The 17,260-nt window shown below is 46.2% G+C and overlaps 1 protein-coding gene across 1 annotated transcript; it reads right to left on the reverse strand.

Annotated features, from left to right (window-relative positions):
• Positions 1–8,726: 8,726 nt before the first annotated feature.
• LOC123062615 (putative ataxin-3 homolog) lies at positions 8,727–14,429 on the reverse strand. Its single transcript, XM_044486201.1, has 2 exons — positions 13,965–14,429; positions 8,727–9,733 (listed from the first exon to the last, which is right to left on the reverse strand). Exons 1-2 carry the CDS (start codon positions 14,238–14,240, stop codon positions 8,993–8,995), a joined length of 1,017 nt encoding a protein of 338 aa, XP_044342136.1. The 5' UTR covers positions 14,241–14,429; the 3' UTR covers positions 8,727–8,992.
• Positions 14,430–17,260: the final 2,831 nt, after the last annotated feature.

Consider the following 17,260-nt stretch of genomic DNA (forward strand, 5'->3'; position numbering starts at 1 on the left):
CGCTTAACGATCTACAAGGGTATGTAGATGCACTCTCCTTCCCTCGTTGCTAGATTACTCCATAGATTGATTTTGGTGATGCGTAGAAAATTTTGAATTTCTGCTACGTTCCCCAACACCGGCCCCCCTCCCAATTCGGATTGGGCTTGGGGGGTGCGCCCCCTCCCTTGCTCCTTTCCCCTCCTTTCCACTAAGGCCCAATAAGGCCCATATACCTCCCGGGGGTTCCGATAACCTCCCGGTGATCCGGTGTTGTCCCAATCTTACCCGGAACCTTTCCGGTATCCAAATATAGTCGTCCAATATATCGATCTTTATATCTCGACCATTTCGAGACTCCTCGTCAAGTCCATGATCACATCTGGGACATAAACTCATAATGAAACTGTCATCGTAACGTTAAGCGTGCGGACCCTACGGGTTCGAGAACAATGTAGACATGACCGAGACACGTCTCCGGTCAATAACCAATAGCGGAACCTGGATGCTCATATTGGCTCCTACATATTCCACGAAGATCTTTATCGGTCAGATCGCATAACAACATACGTTGTTCCCTTTGTCATCGGTATGTTACTTGCCCGAGATTCGATCGTCGGTATCTCAATACCTAGTTCAATCTCGTTACCGGCAAGTCTCTTTACTCGTTCCGTAATACATCATCTTGCAACTAACTTATTAGTTGCATTGCTTGCAAGGCTTAAGTGATGTGTATTACCGAGAGGGCCCAGAGATACCTCTCCGACAATCAGAGCGACAAATCCTAATCTCGAAATACGCCAACCCAACATGTACCTTTGGAGACACCTGTAGAGCACCTTTATAATCGCCCAGTTACGTTGTGACGTTTGGTAGCACACAAAGTGTTCCTCTGGTAAACGGGAGTTGCATAATCTCATAGTCATAGGAACATGTATAAGTCATGAAGAAAGCAATAGCAACATACTAAACGATCGGGTGCTAAGCTAATGGAATGGGTCATGTCAATCACATCATTCTCCTAATGATGTGATCCCATTAATCAAATGACAACTCATGTCTATGGTTAGGAAACATAACCATCTTGGATTAACGAGCTAGTCAAGTAGAGGCATACTAGTGACACTTTGTTTGTCTATGTATTCACACAAGTATTACGTTTCCGGTTAATATAAGGAAATAAATAATAACTTTATTATTGCCTCTAGGGCATATTTCCTTCACCGTCATCATCTAAGTCGCCCGCACGTACTTCTCTGCCGCCCCTCTCACCTGGTCGGCCGAGCATATATTCGCCTCGCCTGGGCCCCCGTCGCCCGATCCTCCTTTGTCGACGTCTCCAGGATTGGTGTCGCCTGCTCCTGTACTCGTTGCACCGTAGCGTCCGCATACTCACAGCCGCGGTGGTATCGTTCTTCCCAAGCAGCATACTGATGGTATTGCCACATACTTGGCTGCCTGTCTTTCTCATGTTGTTGTAGATCCCACTGCTGAACCACGCGGCTATGAGGCCGCTATGAGTATCCCTCACTGGAGGGCTGCTATGGAGCAAGAGTACCACGCCCTTATGCATAATGAGACCTGGACACTGGTTACCCCTCCGCCTTGCGTCAACATCATTGATTCGAAGTGGGTTTTCAAAAGTCAAGAGACATGCAGATGGATCTATTGAGCGCTACAAGGCGCGTCTTGTGGCTAAGGGGTTTAAGCAGCATCATGGTCTGGACTATGAGGATACATTCAACCCAGTTGTTAAGCCTACTACTATTCGGCTTCTCCTGTCTCTTGCGGTCTCTCATGGATGGTCTCTTCGACATCTTGATGTGCAGAATGCTTTTCTCCATGGGCTGCTTGAAGAGGAGGTTTACATGCGGCAGCCACCAGGATTTGTTGATCATGATCAACCTCATCATCTCTGACGTCTGACGAAGGCTCTCTATGGACTGAAGCAGGCGCCCCGTGCCTGGCATGCTCGCCTCGCTTCGGCTCTTCGTACTCATGGCTTCGTTCCGTCGACAGCTGACGACCCGATGTTCTTATTTCAGCACCCCAGTGTGACTGTGTATTTGCTTGTGTACGTGGATGACATTATTCTGGTCAGCTCCTCTGCAACGGCTGTTGATGCTCTTGTGACTGCACTTGGCAGAGATTTCGCGGTTAAGGATTTGGGACAGCTTCACTTCTTCCTGGGCATTGAAGTTGCGCATCAGTCTTGCGGCAGCTTAGCTCTCACCCAGAAGAAGTACTATCTTGACCTCTTGCGTCGTGCTGGTATGCTTAAGTGCAAGCCTTCCCCCACACCCATGCCCTCCACCGACAAGCTCTCGGCTACTGCTGGTACTATTCTATCTCCTACGGATGCGATGGAGTATCGGAGTATTGTTGGTGGCTTGCAGTATCTGACGATCACACGCCCTGATATCTCCTTTGTGGTTAACAGGGTATGCCAGTATCTTCATTCACCTACTGATGCGCACTGGTCTGCTGTGAAGCGCATTCTTCGTTATGTGCATCTCACTGTTTCCTATAGTCTTCACCTGCGACCCAGTTCCTCGTCAGTTCTATCTGCGTTTTCAGATGCTGATTGGGCTGGGTGTCCAGATGACAGGCGATCTACGGGGGGATATGTTGTGTTTCTGGGCCCTAATTTGATCGCCTGGAGTGCACGCAAGCAAGCCACTGTTTCTCGCAGCAGCACAGAAGCCGAGTACAAAGCAGTTGCCAATGCGACTGCCGAGCTTATATGGATCGAGTCTCTACTTCGAGAGTTGGGCATCTCCCAGCCACATCCTCCAGTTCTTTGGTGTGACAACATCGGTGCTACGTTTCTTTCGATAAACCCGGTGTTCCATGCACGGACCAAACACATTGAAATTGACTATCATTTTGTGAGGGAACATGTTGCACATAAGCTACTACAGATCAAGTTTATCTGCTCAAAGGATCAACTTGCAGACATCTTGACCAAGCCTCTACCTTCTCCTATGTTTGAGGTCTGTAGGCGCAATCTCAACCTCCTAGATGCATCAAGAGTGAGTTGAGATTGAGGGAGGGTGTTAGACTTTGTAACGTAGCCCAACTGTGTAACCTGTACATTATATATATATATATATATATATATATATATATATATATATATATATATATATATATATGGTCGCGCTATTCGTCACCCTGGGTGAGGAATAGTTATTCTTCACCCCCTCTCTATTTTGACATCAATGCAACATATTTTTACGTTTCGTAAATTTTGTCTTATTTCATACATAAAAAGAGAACGTAAGAAAATACGTACTCGCCTAAAAAATATTTTATGTTATGTAAAATTATGAATGTAAGAACACAGTGTAACACATACATAAAATGTGATTTTTTTGGTCTTATAACCTATATTTTAATTTTTTTATATCAAATTTTACATGTTGAATCAATATGCATGTAACTATTTATATTGTAAACCTAATTTATTTAGGAAGCGATCGTAAGATTACCACGGGTGAAGAATAATTTATTCTACACTCTGGGTGATGAATAGTAACAATATATATATATATATATACATATATATATATATATATATATATATATATATATATATATATATATATGGTTGAGCCAGTTCCCACAAATCCTTTGTTTTATAAATTTATATCTTTTGTAGCACAAACCTTGGTGACAACTCCTCTTTGCTTTTCTTTCCTGGGAAGTATGAAAATAGCAAAAGTAAATAAAACTGGTACTCATGTATCGAACATATTGTTATAGGAGTATATAGCATCTTTAGAAAAAAGGTAATCACCTCTCAGCGAGTGCTGCACAAAGAAACTATTTGACACTCCTTCCATAACTCTCTCTCCATTTTCTTCAATGACCTATAGTCCTTTACCTCCAAGCCTGGCATACTGTTTATTAGATCTCTTGTGAACTTTCATGCTTTCATGAACACCTTTCCCATCTTTCAGTTGAAATATGTCACTTTTAATCTTCTCCTTCACAATATTTGTCTTTATTACGCTTGCCTCAAATTCCTCCTTGGTCCGGTCCTAGACATTTTCATATAACTCTACTTTCACGATAACTAGCTCAAACTTGTAGTGAAGCAAAGTGGTGACCACCTGAAATTTGATTTCCATGCCTGCAAGACTGCATGCATGTATAGAGCGGCAGAACTTGATAGAGATTGTTGAAGGGCAAATAATGCAAATTATGCTTGAAGTTCGACTAACCTTTGATACTTAATCCTAACATTAAGGGTATACATAATGGATATTTGGGGGGGGGGGGGACAATGGTCCTCTTTGGCCCTACAGATATATTAGTACTCCACTCACTAGAAGAAGCAAAACTGTAGGTAGGAAAGAGGATACTAGCTGCTAGTGTCCTGGTATTAAGTATGTGATGCATGCACGTACTTGAATTGATGTGAAGAAGACAATCGGTGGAAGCTTACTTCTTCGTGGCTTGTGACCAGTCCTGTCAAACAGGTTCCTTGTGATGACTGTCCGGCCGATTCCACCATCGATCAACGCCAAGTTGTTGTAGACGTTTGATATGACAACGTGTTCACCGTAGGTGTCTGTTGTCACGTGAACGACGAAGTGCTTGCTTGCTCATATGCAGTTCTTCAAAAGCGTCACCGCCTCGCCGATGGTGATGACAGTGTCCGCGCCGGTGCCGATCAACTTGGACACCCGCACGTCCGGCTTCCCTAGAAAAAACCATGAATGCATAGTTAAGTTAGAATTTCCTAAAAAAAGAATTTAAGTTAGAATTATGGGGTTTGGCCTGCTCCCCATTTATATATTATAGGAGGGGGGGGGGGCTTGCTCCCATATTAGGGGACCCTTGCCCTCATCCCCCGACACAACAGTACAATATATTTGTTAAATGGTTGCTCACGACTAAGTATATGTATGGTATATAATCATCACTTGTACCATTTATCATAGATGCACTGTATATTAAGACCTTATTTGATAATTAAAATTACAATTTTTTATATAATTATGACTTGATTTTCATGATATGCAATATATACCGATGAAAGTGTTATTTTTAACCTATTATTGGTGTTAGGTCCATTGTATATAATTCACACTAGGGCCTTCAAAATATTAGGTCCGACCCTCCTTACACAACAAATGAAATATAAATCAAACAAAAAACAGACCACCTATTCAACGGTTGACCGGGAAAAATGTTTCAAACGATTTCGTCCCGGTGGTTGGAGTGAGATCCAACGGTTTTGGTCACCCCCCCCCCCCCCCCCCCCCCCCCCCTCCCAGAAGATGCATTGTCCTTCTTCCTCCTGGAACCACCGCACTTCCCTGCCCAAGCCGATGCCCCTGTCTCCCTCTAAACCATGCTACGATCTATCCGCTGGTGACTATGAGTCGTGTTTTGCAAAGTACCAAACACAGGTATTGTAACATACGTGGATTTTTATGATAGTGAGACCTAACCTCTAGCTACTGGAGAGACACATGACATAGATTTACCTAGGTTCGGGCCCCTGCGATGCTAGTAACAATCCTAATCCTGCTAATATGGAATTATCTCATGGAACAAATATATCAACGAGTACAACAGGGGGGCTAGTAACTTTGATATGAGGTTAGCTGGTATTTGAGCTAGATGAGGTGGCTTAGATTGAATATGGCTAAACTAGGGCTTTGATCCTTCTGTCATCTTTGCCGGGGAATTAGAAGTTTGTCCTCTCCTCGTCCGGGTCTTGCATATTTATAGTCCACCTTGGTCGGTTCAGCTGTCCTCCTTTTGATCTCCTTGTCTTGGATGACTCGGGCTTTTTTATGTCAAGTAGTCGAACACCTTCCTTTTCGGGAGAGGTGAGGGAGGAGTGGAGGAGCGACGACGTGGATAACCCATTCGGGGCATGCATGCCACGACGTGGGCCCAGAACTCACTTCCCGTCGACAACGGCCACCCTCTCTCCCCTGGGCACCAGAACCCGTCATCCTCCGACTCTCTCGACCGGTGATGCTGCTACTACTTTGTCCTTGGCACCGGGTCACTCCTGGTGGCCTCACCGATGTCCCCATGCCTCGTTGTCGCTCGTCGCGGCGCCCCCGTCTCCATCTCAGATGTTGGTCGAAATCAACTGGTTTGATTTCCATTTTTAGGCAATTGATAAATAGCAAAACCGAATAAAAAACATGGCAACAAAGCTATATCAAACAAGCGCATGATCCGGTGCAGCCCATTGCCAGCGGCAGCAACGACTCACCGGTGGACCCTACAAACCAGCAACGAGCCTACATGAGGCGGATCCGGCTTGCCTGCTCCCTTCCCATGCTCCCATCCGTGCTCCCACCTCATCCAACGGCTGTCTTTTTTTTCTAATCTAATCATCTCCCCCCCCCCCCCCCTGATTTTAAGGGGGTGAGGCCGGACCTTATTTTATTCCAATCAAATCAAGCCACATATGCGGGAGCACGGATGGGCACACGAGAGGGGAGCAGGCAAGTCTCGTCCACATGAGGCGCCCACCTAGGAGCAACCTCATGCCATGCTCATTGATCAAGCTCGTGACGGCTGATAGCAAAAGGAACCGGAGAAATGTGCACGTCGAAGAAACCGGCTTGGTACACACAACGAAGGGGCCATGAGAGGAGGAAGAACCAAACATGCTGCACCCTAATCGGGCTGCCTCTGCTGACAGTTGCGTCTCTGTCATCCATCAATTATCATACAACTACAAAGCACTGACACTGTACTTTGTAGACGACCCAATCCATAATTGGATCACACATCGGACGGCAACCCGGACGCGACAAGCGGCGAGTCCCCGGTGGCTGTGGGGTACCCCTCCGGCGGGCACGCCAAAAGCCCCCGGGCGATCGGTCTCGAGTGAGAACCGGCCGAACGGCCGGGCCATGATGGCCGCCGGTAGACGTCGCTCTCGGCCCGTCTCAGGTCTCAGATTTACGCTCGACCCACACACGTACATGCGCCATCTCGGCCTCCCAACAGGGGCTGACACGGCGGCAACACATCAAATTTTATAGTCAGTTTGGCACTGCATTTCTCCGTTGGTGTGGCGCACTTGGGTGAGCGAGCACTACCACCGTTTCTCTCTCTCCTTTCTCCCAGTGGAAGAGGACCGTATTCCTCTACGTCCCACGACACGCGATAAAGGACGATGTACCTATTATTCATGGGCCCGTCTCGCGCCCATGATCCGGCTATATGAGGATAGAGGTTCCTAAATCCTATCTTGTGCACGAGAAAATGCCACGCGCGGTATACGGGGGGCGAGGCATGTCGACGACCTGCGACAGTGATCCGGCGAGGAAGATGCTCTAGAGGTCTAGTCATAATAACATGCAAATGAAAGCTTTGGTTACCTTGAGATAAGGCTAGTAAGACCAGCCGTACAATTTTATTCCCCATTCGATCCACAAGCAGAGCAGAAGGTGTCATCGCATCGCACCGTGGAATTAGTCGGCCTGCGCGCACGAGCGGGGCGGATGCGCGCCATCGCGGCCACGGAACGGGGAAAGGGGCGCGCATCGTGTGACTCCTCTTTCACGTCAACGTTGTGCTTCTTTCTTCTTTCCTTTTTTGCGAGTCGTCAACGTTGCTCTCGATCGAGTCCATTTGGCGCGACAGGGACGGAACCCGGCCGTGCGTCCGTCCGGCCATGGCCGTGGGTAGAAAGTACGAACCACGTGGAGGTTATCGTGCCTCCGTGCTTAGTGCTGATCCGTCTGCCGACTTGTCAAAACTCCACTCGATCCCCGAACATGTCGTGTTTTCTTTTCCTCAGGTCGTACGTAGGCACGCACCGCTGAACTGAGCTCTGCTCTCCAGCGTGCGGAGGGAGGACGGCACGCCGTGGCGGGCAGAGCGCCCAGCACGGCAGCACGGCAGCACCCCGTCATCCCGTGACGGAGCAAACGATTCGCACGCGCCGGTGTACCTTCCTTCCTTCCTTCCCTGCCCGGCACTCCAGAGCCCACCTAGCCGACTGAGCTAGCTCCTGACCGGCCAAGGAAAGCATCTGGTCGCGACTCGCGAGCAGCACGCCTGGCTGGCTCCCGTCCCGTGACCCGCCTGGGTTAAGTACGTACGGGTACGAGGCCACATCACACTACACGGGCGCAGGTGTCCGTCGTTCCCGACTACGCACGCCCCGACAGGTTGGAAGGTCGTCACGCCGCGGCCAAAAAGCAGCCTGTGCTGTGCCCTGCCCGTCACGACGGTGTTCTTGAGCTCTCACCAGCGCTGTTCGGGGCACGTACGTACTTCGCACTTTCGCAGGACATGATGCAGTGCAGGCGCTGTGATTGTTGTTTCGCGGTTCGTGCGCATCTCCAGATCTTCAGCGAGTGCTCCTCAAAATTACTGCACGTCACCATTGCCTCGTCATCTTCGCCGTCGTCTTCTTGGTCCATAGAGTCCCTTTCCCCGGTGGGCAAAACGAACCCGTGCCTGATGTACACCTCCCAGTTCACCATCCAAGCCATACCTGTTTCTGCAGGACACACAAGATAATGTATATTCGTCTAAATTTTGTTAGTGCATGTAATAACACGACGATACGATCGTCTATGATTCCTTTTAGAAACTTTGATTGATCCACCAGCGGGACGGGGATCAGCATTTCCTCCATACCCTGCAAAAAACGTGAGCCTTCATACTCTAAACATGAACATCATATATTCAAAGAGAAGCTGATCTGTAAAAGAGGAAGTATATCAAAACCAAAACGAAGCAAAACCTCCATGTGTCTCTATGCAGTTTTCATTTCATATAAAGAAAAGAAGTCTCTATGCAGTTTCCACAACAACCATTAACAGAAGACAAAGTTCAAAATCCAGGCAGGTTCAGACTCAGGAGTATACGGCACTCCGAAACTACAAGTTCAGAACAACATTGCCCCCCGCGAGGGGCGGTTTAAACGAATCACTGGGGTCCCTTTTTCACTTTCTGTCTGTATAGTCCAACACAGTTCCAGCCCGAATGGAACGACCGACCTAATCATCTTTCACCACTATCTTCTCTCCGAAGGGGGAGACCTCTCCCTCGGGTAGCTGCCTGGGGCGGACCCCTCTATGGTATCGCTGCCGGGCTCACTTGCTTCAGCTTCATTAGCTCCTTGTTCCACCACATAGCTATCTTCGCCCACTGCGACAGAGGTAGTTACATTAGCTCCTTGCTCCACCACATAGCTAGGCTGGGGCCTGGATTCTTCTTGAGGTGCACTGTGGCTGCCAAATGGACCCCCAGCGTCCATCAGGCTGGCAGCTATAGCGGCGTTCAGGTCAGCTTCTTCCTGCTGTGCTGCGATGATGTCCATTTCACTCATGCCTGCTGACTGACCACCGAGCTGAGAGACTGCTCCCTGATGAGTGGGTGCTGGAACCTGGTTACAAGAGGCTGTTATCTTGCGGGCATCTTCAGGAGTCAGCCACTGCCCGAAACCATTGGAGCCTTCTGTCGCCATGGGACACTCTTTAGGGAAATTGCCCCTAACAGCAAAAATGCTCCAGCCTGCCCCCTTCAGGGTGTCAATGAAAGCTGAGAGGTAGAACTTTGACAGATGCTCAGGAGCAGGGTAGAGACTGTTGAAGTTATACCACTCCTCATTCACCTTCCTGATGCAGAACCAGTGGTCCTGAAGGTGGCAAATGAAAGCAATTTCTAGCTCTGGGTCAAATAGGGACGACCCAGCTGCTGGGGAGTCAAGGGGAAGAACTTGGAGGTCCCAGACTTCCAGTGCCTTCTGCAGAACCTGTAACATGAAATTCCCCAGGTGAGAATATGAACTTGGGAGTGCATTGCAACAAATAATAATGAATTTAAAAAATCACAATGCATAGAACTTGTAGCAATAATAATAAAAAAGGAATTTCCTATTTACTACCCCAAGCATCAAAACCTACAGCACAACTGTAGCCAGTGAAGCAGATGAACTCTACATACACATGGAAATAAATAGATGATTTTGACTATGTAATAATCTTCCTAAATAGACGCTGCCATGGGGAATCCAGATTCAGCAGAGGTACATGAAAAAATGCTCCTCTAAACGGAAAAACTTACTCAAATGAAACCTGATCCTAAAGCCACACAGAAAACGAATATGAAATCGAATACGTAACTTAGGCTACCAAATTTTTTTGCTAAAATGCAATCTCCTGCAAGAAATATGTAAATATATCATCTATAGTAAACTATCAATGGCATACTGGCATATGACATTCTTAAGACTCAATCAGTACACTGTAAATGCAAGATAACACGCAAACCTAGGTTTGTTGGAGAAAATTACAAACAATTGATCACTAGTATGGGAAGAAACTAATTATGTTGAAAACTTCTGTATAATGGTAAAATTGTGAAATGAGTATATAATTATTGCTAAATTTTAACTGTACTACTGAGAATGCAAATACCACATGTATGCAAGTGAAAAAAGCGCAAAACGGAGCACATGACCATGCACTGGTCAGCCTTTTGTGCCACTCTAACCCTTCATAGAAAGACGGAGGACTTGTTTAAAATAAATATTTTGTTAGCCAGATGAGGAAACAGACGATAATAGGAATTTAGCAAGCAAATTGAACCGTATGGTTAATGTTAGAGCTGTACACTTCAAACCAATGACAACTTCATAGACATGCATGGAAGATAAATAATGCTGAAAAGATAACAATATCATATGTCGAGTCCCTAAATCCTTTAGTGTTACGTACTGCAGAAATAAGATTACTTGAATAAGGAGTGGTAAATACTCATATAATTTGTGCTTGCATTTCGGATCAAATCATATTCCAGAACAGATACAAAGACTTCAAAATACATATACACAGTAGCATTCTCTTCCTTCCATGCTTTTCTTTTTAATTGTTTGCATTACATGGTGTGGTTCTTAGTAATGGGCACTGAGAATCAAAACACTCAGCTGGTTGTGTTATTGACTAGAAAATGCCTTCTCTAATTGGTATGCTAACAAAAGCAGATTCATATCACACAAGCAAAATGATGTAACTAGCACGCTTGACCAACAAACTAGACCACTGCCAGTTAATTGACTTGGCAAATTGTTAGTATTTTTATTTTGTGTTGCCACATATTTTGCTGTTGTATATTTACCTGAATTATAAAATAATGTGGATATTGCTAGAATTAGAGATATAACAGAATACAAATGCAAACACATCTCATGTTCTCATTTGCACATATATAGTGATTGCACATTTTAATAATATATAACCGTTTACCTAGGAACTCATATGATCATAAATTAACCTTGCAGGATTGATTCAGGACTTCGAGTCAAAGAACTGACCGTCATAAGGTCAAACCATTTACCAAGTTTAATACTAGCTAACATAGTTGATTTCAGAACTATTCAGGGATAAGGTGAAACCTAGACAGCAATAGGCTTGAATTTGCTCTTATCCCGCGGAATAAATATTGAAAAATCTGCTTTAAGTTATTCTTAACGTAAGAAATTCAGTACAACAAAACTTAAATAACAAGGCATACGGAAAATACTATGGGCAACTGTAGATCACAGCAAAATTAGTAACTAGGAGTCCACTTGAATTTATTCTTAAAAAACAAGCAAATCAGGACACAAGAAAACTCAAATAACAAAACCGACTAAAAGAATATGGAAAGTACATAAATATGGACACATGTAATCGCCACATAATTAATTAATAACTACAGGTCCGCTTGAAGTTATTCTTAACACAAGCAATTGAGGACACGACAAAACTCCAATAACAAAATCAACCAAGAGCATGGAGTACAGAAAGTACATAAATGGACACGACAAAACTCAAACAACAAAACCGATTAAGGCATGGCGTACGGAAAGTACATACATGTGGACTGAACTCAACAGCACTAATCAATAACTACAAATTCGTTTGAATTGACTCTTAGGGCAAGCAATTCTGGACACAGCAAAACTCAAATAACAAAACCGATAAAGCTAGGTGTACGGAAAGTATGAAAATGTGGACACGTGCAAGAACAGCAGAATTAATTAATAACTGCACATCCACTTGAATTTATTCTTAACACAAGCAATTCAGGACACGATTAAACTCAAATAACAAAACCGACTAAGGCACGGAGTATGGAAAGTACATAGATGTGATCAAGTGTGATCTCAACAGCATTAATCAATAACTATAAATTCACTTGAGTTTATTCTTAACACAACAATTCAGGACACGACAAAACTCAAATAACAAAACCAACTAAGGCACGTCGTACGGAAAGTACATACATGTGGACTGGTCTCAACAGCATTAATCAATAACTACAAATCTGTTTGAAATGATTCTTAACGCAAAGCAGTTCAGGACACGACAAAACTCGAATAACAAAACTGATAAAGCTAGGCATACGGAAAGTATGCAAATGTAGACACGTGCAAGAACAGCAGAATTAATTAATAACTACAAATCCACTTGAATTTATTCTTAACACAGGCAATTCAGGACACGACAAAACTCAAATAACAAAACCGACTAAGGCACGGAGTATGGAAAGTACATAGATGTGATCAAGTGTGATCTCAACAGCATTAATCAATAACGACAAATCCTTTTGAATTGATTCTTAACGCAAGCAATCCAGGATACGACAAAACTCAAATAATGAAACTGATAAAGCTAGGCGTACGGAAAGTATGTAAATGTGGGCACGTGCAAAACAGCAGAATTAATTAATAACTACAAATCCGCTTGAATTATTCTTGGCACAAGAAATTCAGGAGACGACAGAAGTCAAATAACAAAACCGACTAAAACCGTCGTGTACGGAAGGTACATAAAAGTGGACAAGTGTAATCACAGCAGAATTAATAACTACAGATGTATCATGCAGACCCATGCATTTGCGTAAGCCAAGTACGTAGCCTAGAGAAGTACGTACAAATTATCACGAGAACTCTAGCCATTTTCAATACAACCACTTCAGAATCAACTATAGACAGCCTTTTCAAGTGATGCAAAAAGAGCAAGCCTATAGGAAATATCTTGCTTAACACATTGTACTCCAAGCCTAACAAAGTAACTTTGCTAAGTAGCCGATGGCAATGCCAATGGCTACAGATCCATATTGTTCCCACAGTATATGCCTTGGCTTTGGCAAGGATGATATGGCTTCACCTATGTTCGTGGATCAATGATCCAACTGTGGTGCCTCCATGTGTGCCAATAAGAACACATGGACTATGCATTTCCTAGGACTCCAACTATCACATATGAATAAACATCACTTCACCGCAGGTAGGATTATGCATTTTCTAGGACTCCAACTATCACATATGATTAAACATCACTTCACCGTAGGTAGGATTATGCATTTCCTATGACTCCAACTATTACATATGAATGAACATCACTTCACCGCAGGTAGGATTATGCATTTCCTACAACTCAAACCATCACATATGAATAAACAGCACTTCACCGTAGGTAGGATTATGCATTTCCTAGGACTCCAACTATTACATATGAATGAACATCACTTCACCGCAGGTAGGATTATGCATTTCCTACAACTCAAACCATCACATATGAATAAACATCACTTCACCGTAGGTAGGATTATGCATTTCCTATGACTCCAACTATTACATATGAAAATGAACATCACTTCACCGCAGGTGGGATTATGCATTTCCTACAACTCCAAACATCACTTCACCGTAGGTAGGATTATGCATTTCAAGACGGCCATCAAAAGAACAATACACGTGTTATTAGATTCAAAACAACAGGGCAACATACAGAATTAACCTAAGCCAAAAGACGGCCCTGTTCTAGACTGGAGCAAGGAGCCACATCAAGCATCGATCTCAACGAACCTCCCCTAAAATTGTAAGGCACGACAGCCGCAGGTCTCGAGCCATGTCGAACATAGGGCGACAGACATAATAATTATTAACCTAGGGCAAAATACCTAGGGAAATAAAGAGGGCCGGGAAAGCAATCTACCTGGATGCTGAAGTCGCCGCCGAGGGAGACGTTGTGGGAGCCCTCGCCCTCGTCGAGGAAGTCCCCCGCGGCGACGGTGGCGGCGCCCTGCGCGCCCTGCAGCATGACCTGGCGCTCGCGCTGGTCGAGGTCGGCGGCGAGCGCGGCGAGGTCGAACTCGGAGAAGAAGGGGCCCTGCAGGGCGGTGTTGACGCAGTGCACGGCGCACAGCTTCCCCTCCTGCACCTCGTGGTACAGCAGCCCCCCGTTGCTCGCGCCGGCGCCGGCGGCGTCCATCTCACTCCCCTCTCTCGCTGCCTCGCTCGCGGACGGACGCGGAACCTCTCGGGCGACTCCTCCCTGTCTCCGTGCCGGCCGCGCGCTGCCTCTGCGCTCGCCCCGACAGATTCGAGCGATTCTTGTAAGGGAAGAGAGGAGGGAGGAAGGGGCAACCGAAACCGACGGGGGAAAGGAAAAGGGGTGGGGGGTCGGGGGTGCGGGGGGAGAGAGAGTTTGAGTGCTGTTTGGTCTGGTCCCAGTGGCTGACGCGGAGGCCGGAGGCAGCAAAAGGCGCTCGCTGGTTGCCCACGTGGACCGCGGGGTCCTCCCGGGGGGCCGCGGCCCGGCCGCCACGTGGAATTTCGACGAAAGTTTTCGCGTCACTCGGCTCCGGGCGTCACTCTGCTGCTGTGTCCAGGCTGTCTTGCCGTAAAACGTGCACCGCCCTGCTGCGTCACTCCGTTTCAGTTACCGCTGCTCCGGTTTCGATTTTGAAAATTTCGATTTGGTTCTTCCTTACTCGCTAAGTATTCGTAATTCAACTTCAAAAAAAAAGTATTCGTAATTCAAGGGCGTGTCATAGGGAGGACCACCACGGGTGGCATTTGCGAATCATGCGCATCCCCTTTGAGTAGGGTTTCATGTTATCTCCGGCGGCGTCCATGTCGGTGCTTAGTAAACTTCCCATTTTGGCATCCATCCTGCTACTGGAGATCTTGAGCTAGTGAAGGGGTGGTCTAGTAGCGCTGCCCCGGCCTTGGATCGACGACGGTTGATTTGCTAGGATGGGTTTCGGCTTCTCTGCCTAGAGATTGGCTTGCTAGGGTTTTAGCATGGCATGGCAAACATGACTCCTTGTTCGGCACGGCTGGGCGGAAGTACGTCAAGGGATTAATGGCAAGATTGGGGCTTCGAGAAGAAGATCTAGATGATGAAGTTATTGAGGAGGAAACACCTCATAGGAAGGAAGAAACTAGATGAATAGATATTGCTCGAGTTCACATAGAGCATGCGTTTCACATGAATATGCGGTCGGCTTGGGACCATGTCTGTGAGGTCAAGATTGAACGATCGAGGACAATCTTTTTGTGATGCAATTCTCGCCCGCATGTCGCTCCCGCGGGCAGCACGGGAGGAACCCTAGCCACCGGACCTCCCAACCATTCCTCCCATCCTTCCTCCCTTGCCATTGTCGTCAGGCGCCAAAGGGTAAAGCCATGTTGGCGCGACGGCGGTGCCTCGTCCTCCTCTCCCCTCGGCTGGTGCGTCGTAGGTCAGTCGCATCAGGTGGAGGCGCTGGCTGTCGTGGGGCACAGTGGTGCGGTAGCGGGTAAGCTGGGCGACGGCGTGGTCGTTCTCGGGCAGCGCAGCGGCGTCATAGAGCCTGATCGAAGTGCGGCGGCTGCTGGTAGGGCTGCATCGGGTGGCCAGATCCGATGGGACTCCCACAAGGGTTTGACCTACAGTGTGAGGCGTGAGTTGAGGACCTCTGGGGGGCGGCGTGGTTGATGCTGAAGGAAATATCCCTAGAGGCAATAATAAAGTTGTTATTTTATATTTCCTTATATCATAATAAATGTTTATTATTCATGCTATAATTGTATTAACCCGAAACTTGATGCAGGTGTGAATACATAGACAAAACAAAGTGTCCCTAGTAAGCCTCTACTAGACTAGCTCGTTAATCAAAGATGGTTAAGTTTCCTAACCATGGACATGTGTTGTCATTTGATGAACGAGATCACATCATTAGGAGAATGATGTGATGAACAAGACTCATTCGTTAGCTTAGCATAATGATCGTTAAGTTTTATTGCTATTGCTTTCTTCATGACTTATACATATTTCTTTGACTATGAGATTATGCAAGTCCTGAATACAGGAGGAATACCTTGTGTGCTATCAAACGTCACAACGTAACTGGGTGATCATAAAGATGCTCTACAAGTATCTTCGAAGGTGTTTGTTGGGTTGGCATAGATCGAGATTAGGATTTGTCACTTCGAGTATCGGAGAGGTATCTCTGAGCCCTCTCGGTAATCCACATCATGATAAGCCTTGCAAGCAATGTGACTAATGAGTTAGTTGTTGTATGATGTATTACAGAACGAGTAAAAAGACTTGCCGGTAACGAGATTGAACTAGGTATGAAGATACCGACGATCGAATCTTGGGCAAGTAACATACCGATGACAAAGGGAATGACGTATGTTGTCATTGCGGTTTGACCGATAAAGATCTTCATAGAATATGTAGAAATCAATATGAGCATCCAGGTTCCACTGTTGGTTATTGACCAGAGAGGTGTCTCGGTCATGTCTATATAGTTCTCGAACCCGTAGGGTCCGCACGCTTAACGTTCGATGATGATTTGTATTATGAGTTATGTGTTTTGGTGAACCGAAGATTGTTTGAGACCCGGATGAGATCACGGATATGACAAGGAGTCTTGAAATGGTCGAGAGGTAAAGATTTATATATTGGACGATAGTATTCGGACACCGGAATGGTTCCAAAGTGTTTCGTGTTTTTATCGGAGTACCGAGGGGTTATCGGAACCCCCCGGGGGAAGTAATGGGCCATATGGGCCATAGGGGAGAGGCAATGCATCCCACAAGGGGGTGCCCCCCATGGGGAGTCCGAATTGGACAAGGGGAGGGGGCGCGGCCCCCCTTTCCTTCTCCCTCTCCCTCTTCTTCCCCCTTTCCCCCTCCGATAGAAGGAGGGGCGAATAGGACTAGGAGTCCAAGTGGGATTCCTCCCCACTTGGCGCGCCCTAGGTCAGCCTCCTCCTCTCTCCCTCCTTTATGTACAGGGGCGGGGGGGCACCTCTAGGCACATCAATTGTTTCTTAGCCGTGTGCGGTGCCCCCCTCCACCGTTTGCTCCTCCGGTCATGTTGTCGTATGATAACCCACAAGTATAGGGGATCGCAACAGCTTTCGAGGGTAGAGTATTCAACCCAAATTTATTGATTCGACACAAGGGGAGCCAAAGAATATTCTCAAGTATTAGCAGCTAAGTTGTCAATTCAACCAC

Source organism: Triticum aestivum, chromosome 3A (genome assembly GCF_018294505.1).
Source record: "Triticum aestivum cultivar Chinese Spring chromosome 3A, IWGSC CS RefSeq v2.1, whole genome shotgun sequence".
Taxonomy (NCBI): Eukaryota; Viridiplantae; Streptophyta; class Magnoliopsida; order Poales; family Poaceae; genus Triticum; species Triticum aestivum.

Coding starts and splice junctions, on each gene's coding strand:
- LOC123062615 (XM_044486201.1), bottom strand. CDS start 14,240: ATGGACGCCGCCGGCGCCGGCGCGAGCAACGGGGGGCTGCTGTACCAC. Junction 9,734..13,964: donor GCGGCGACTTCAGCATCCAG/GTAGATTGCTTT, acceptor TTCATGTTACAG/GTTCTGCAGAAGGCACTGGA.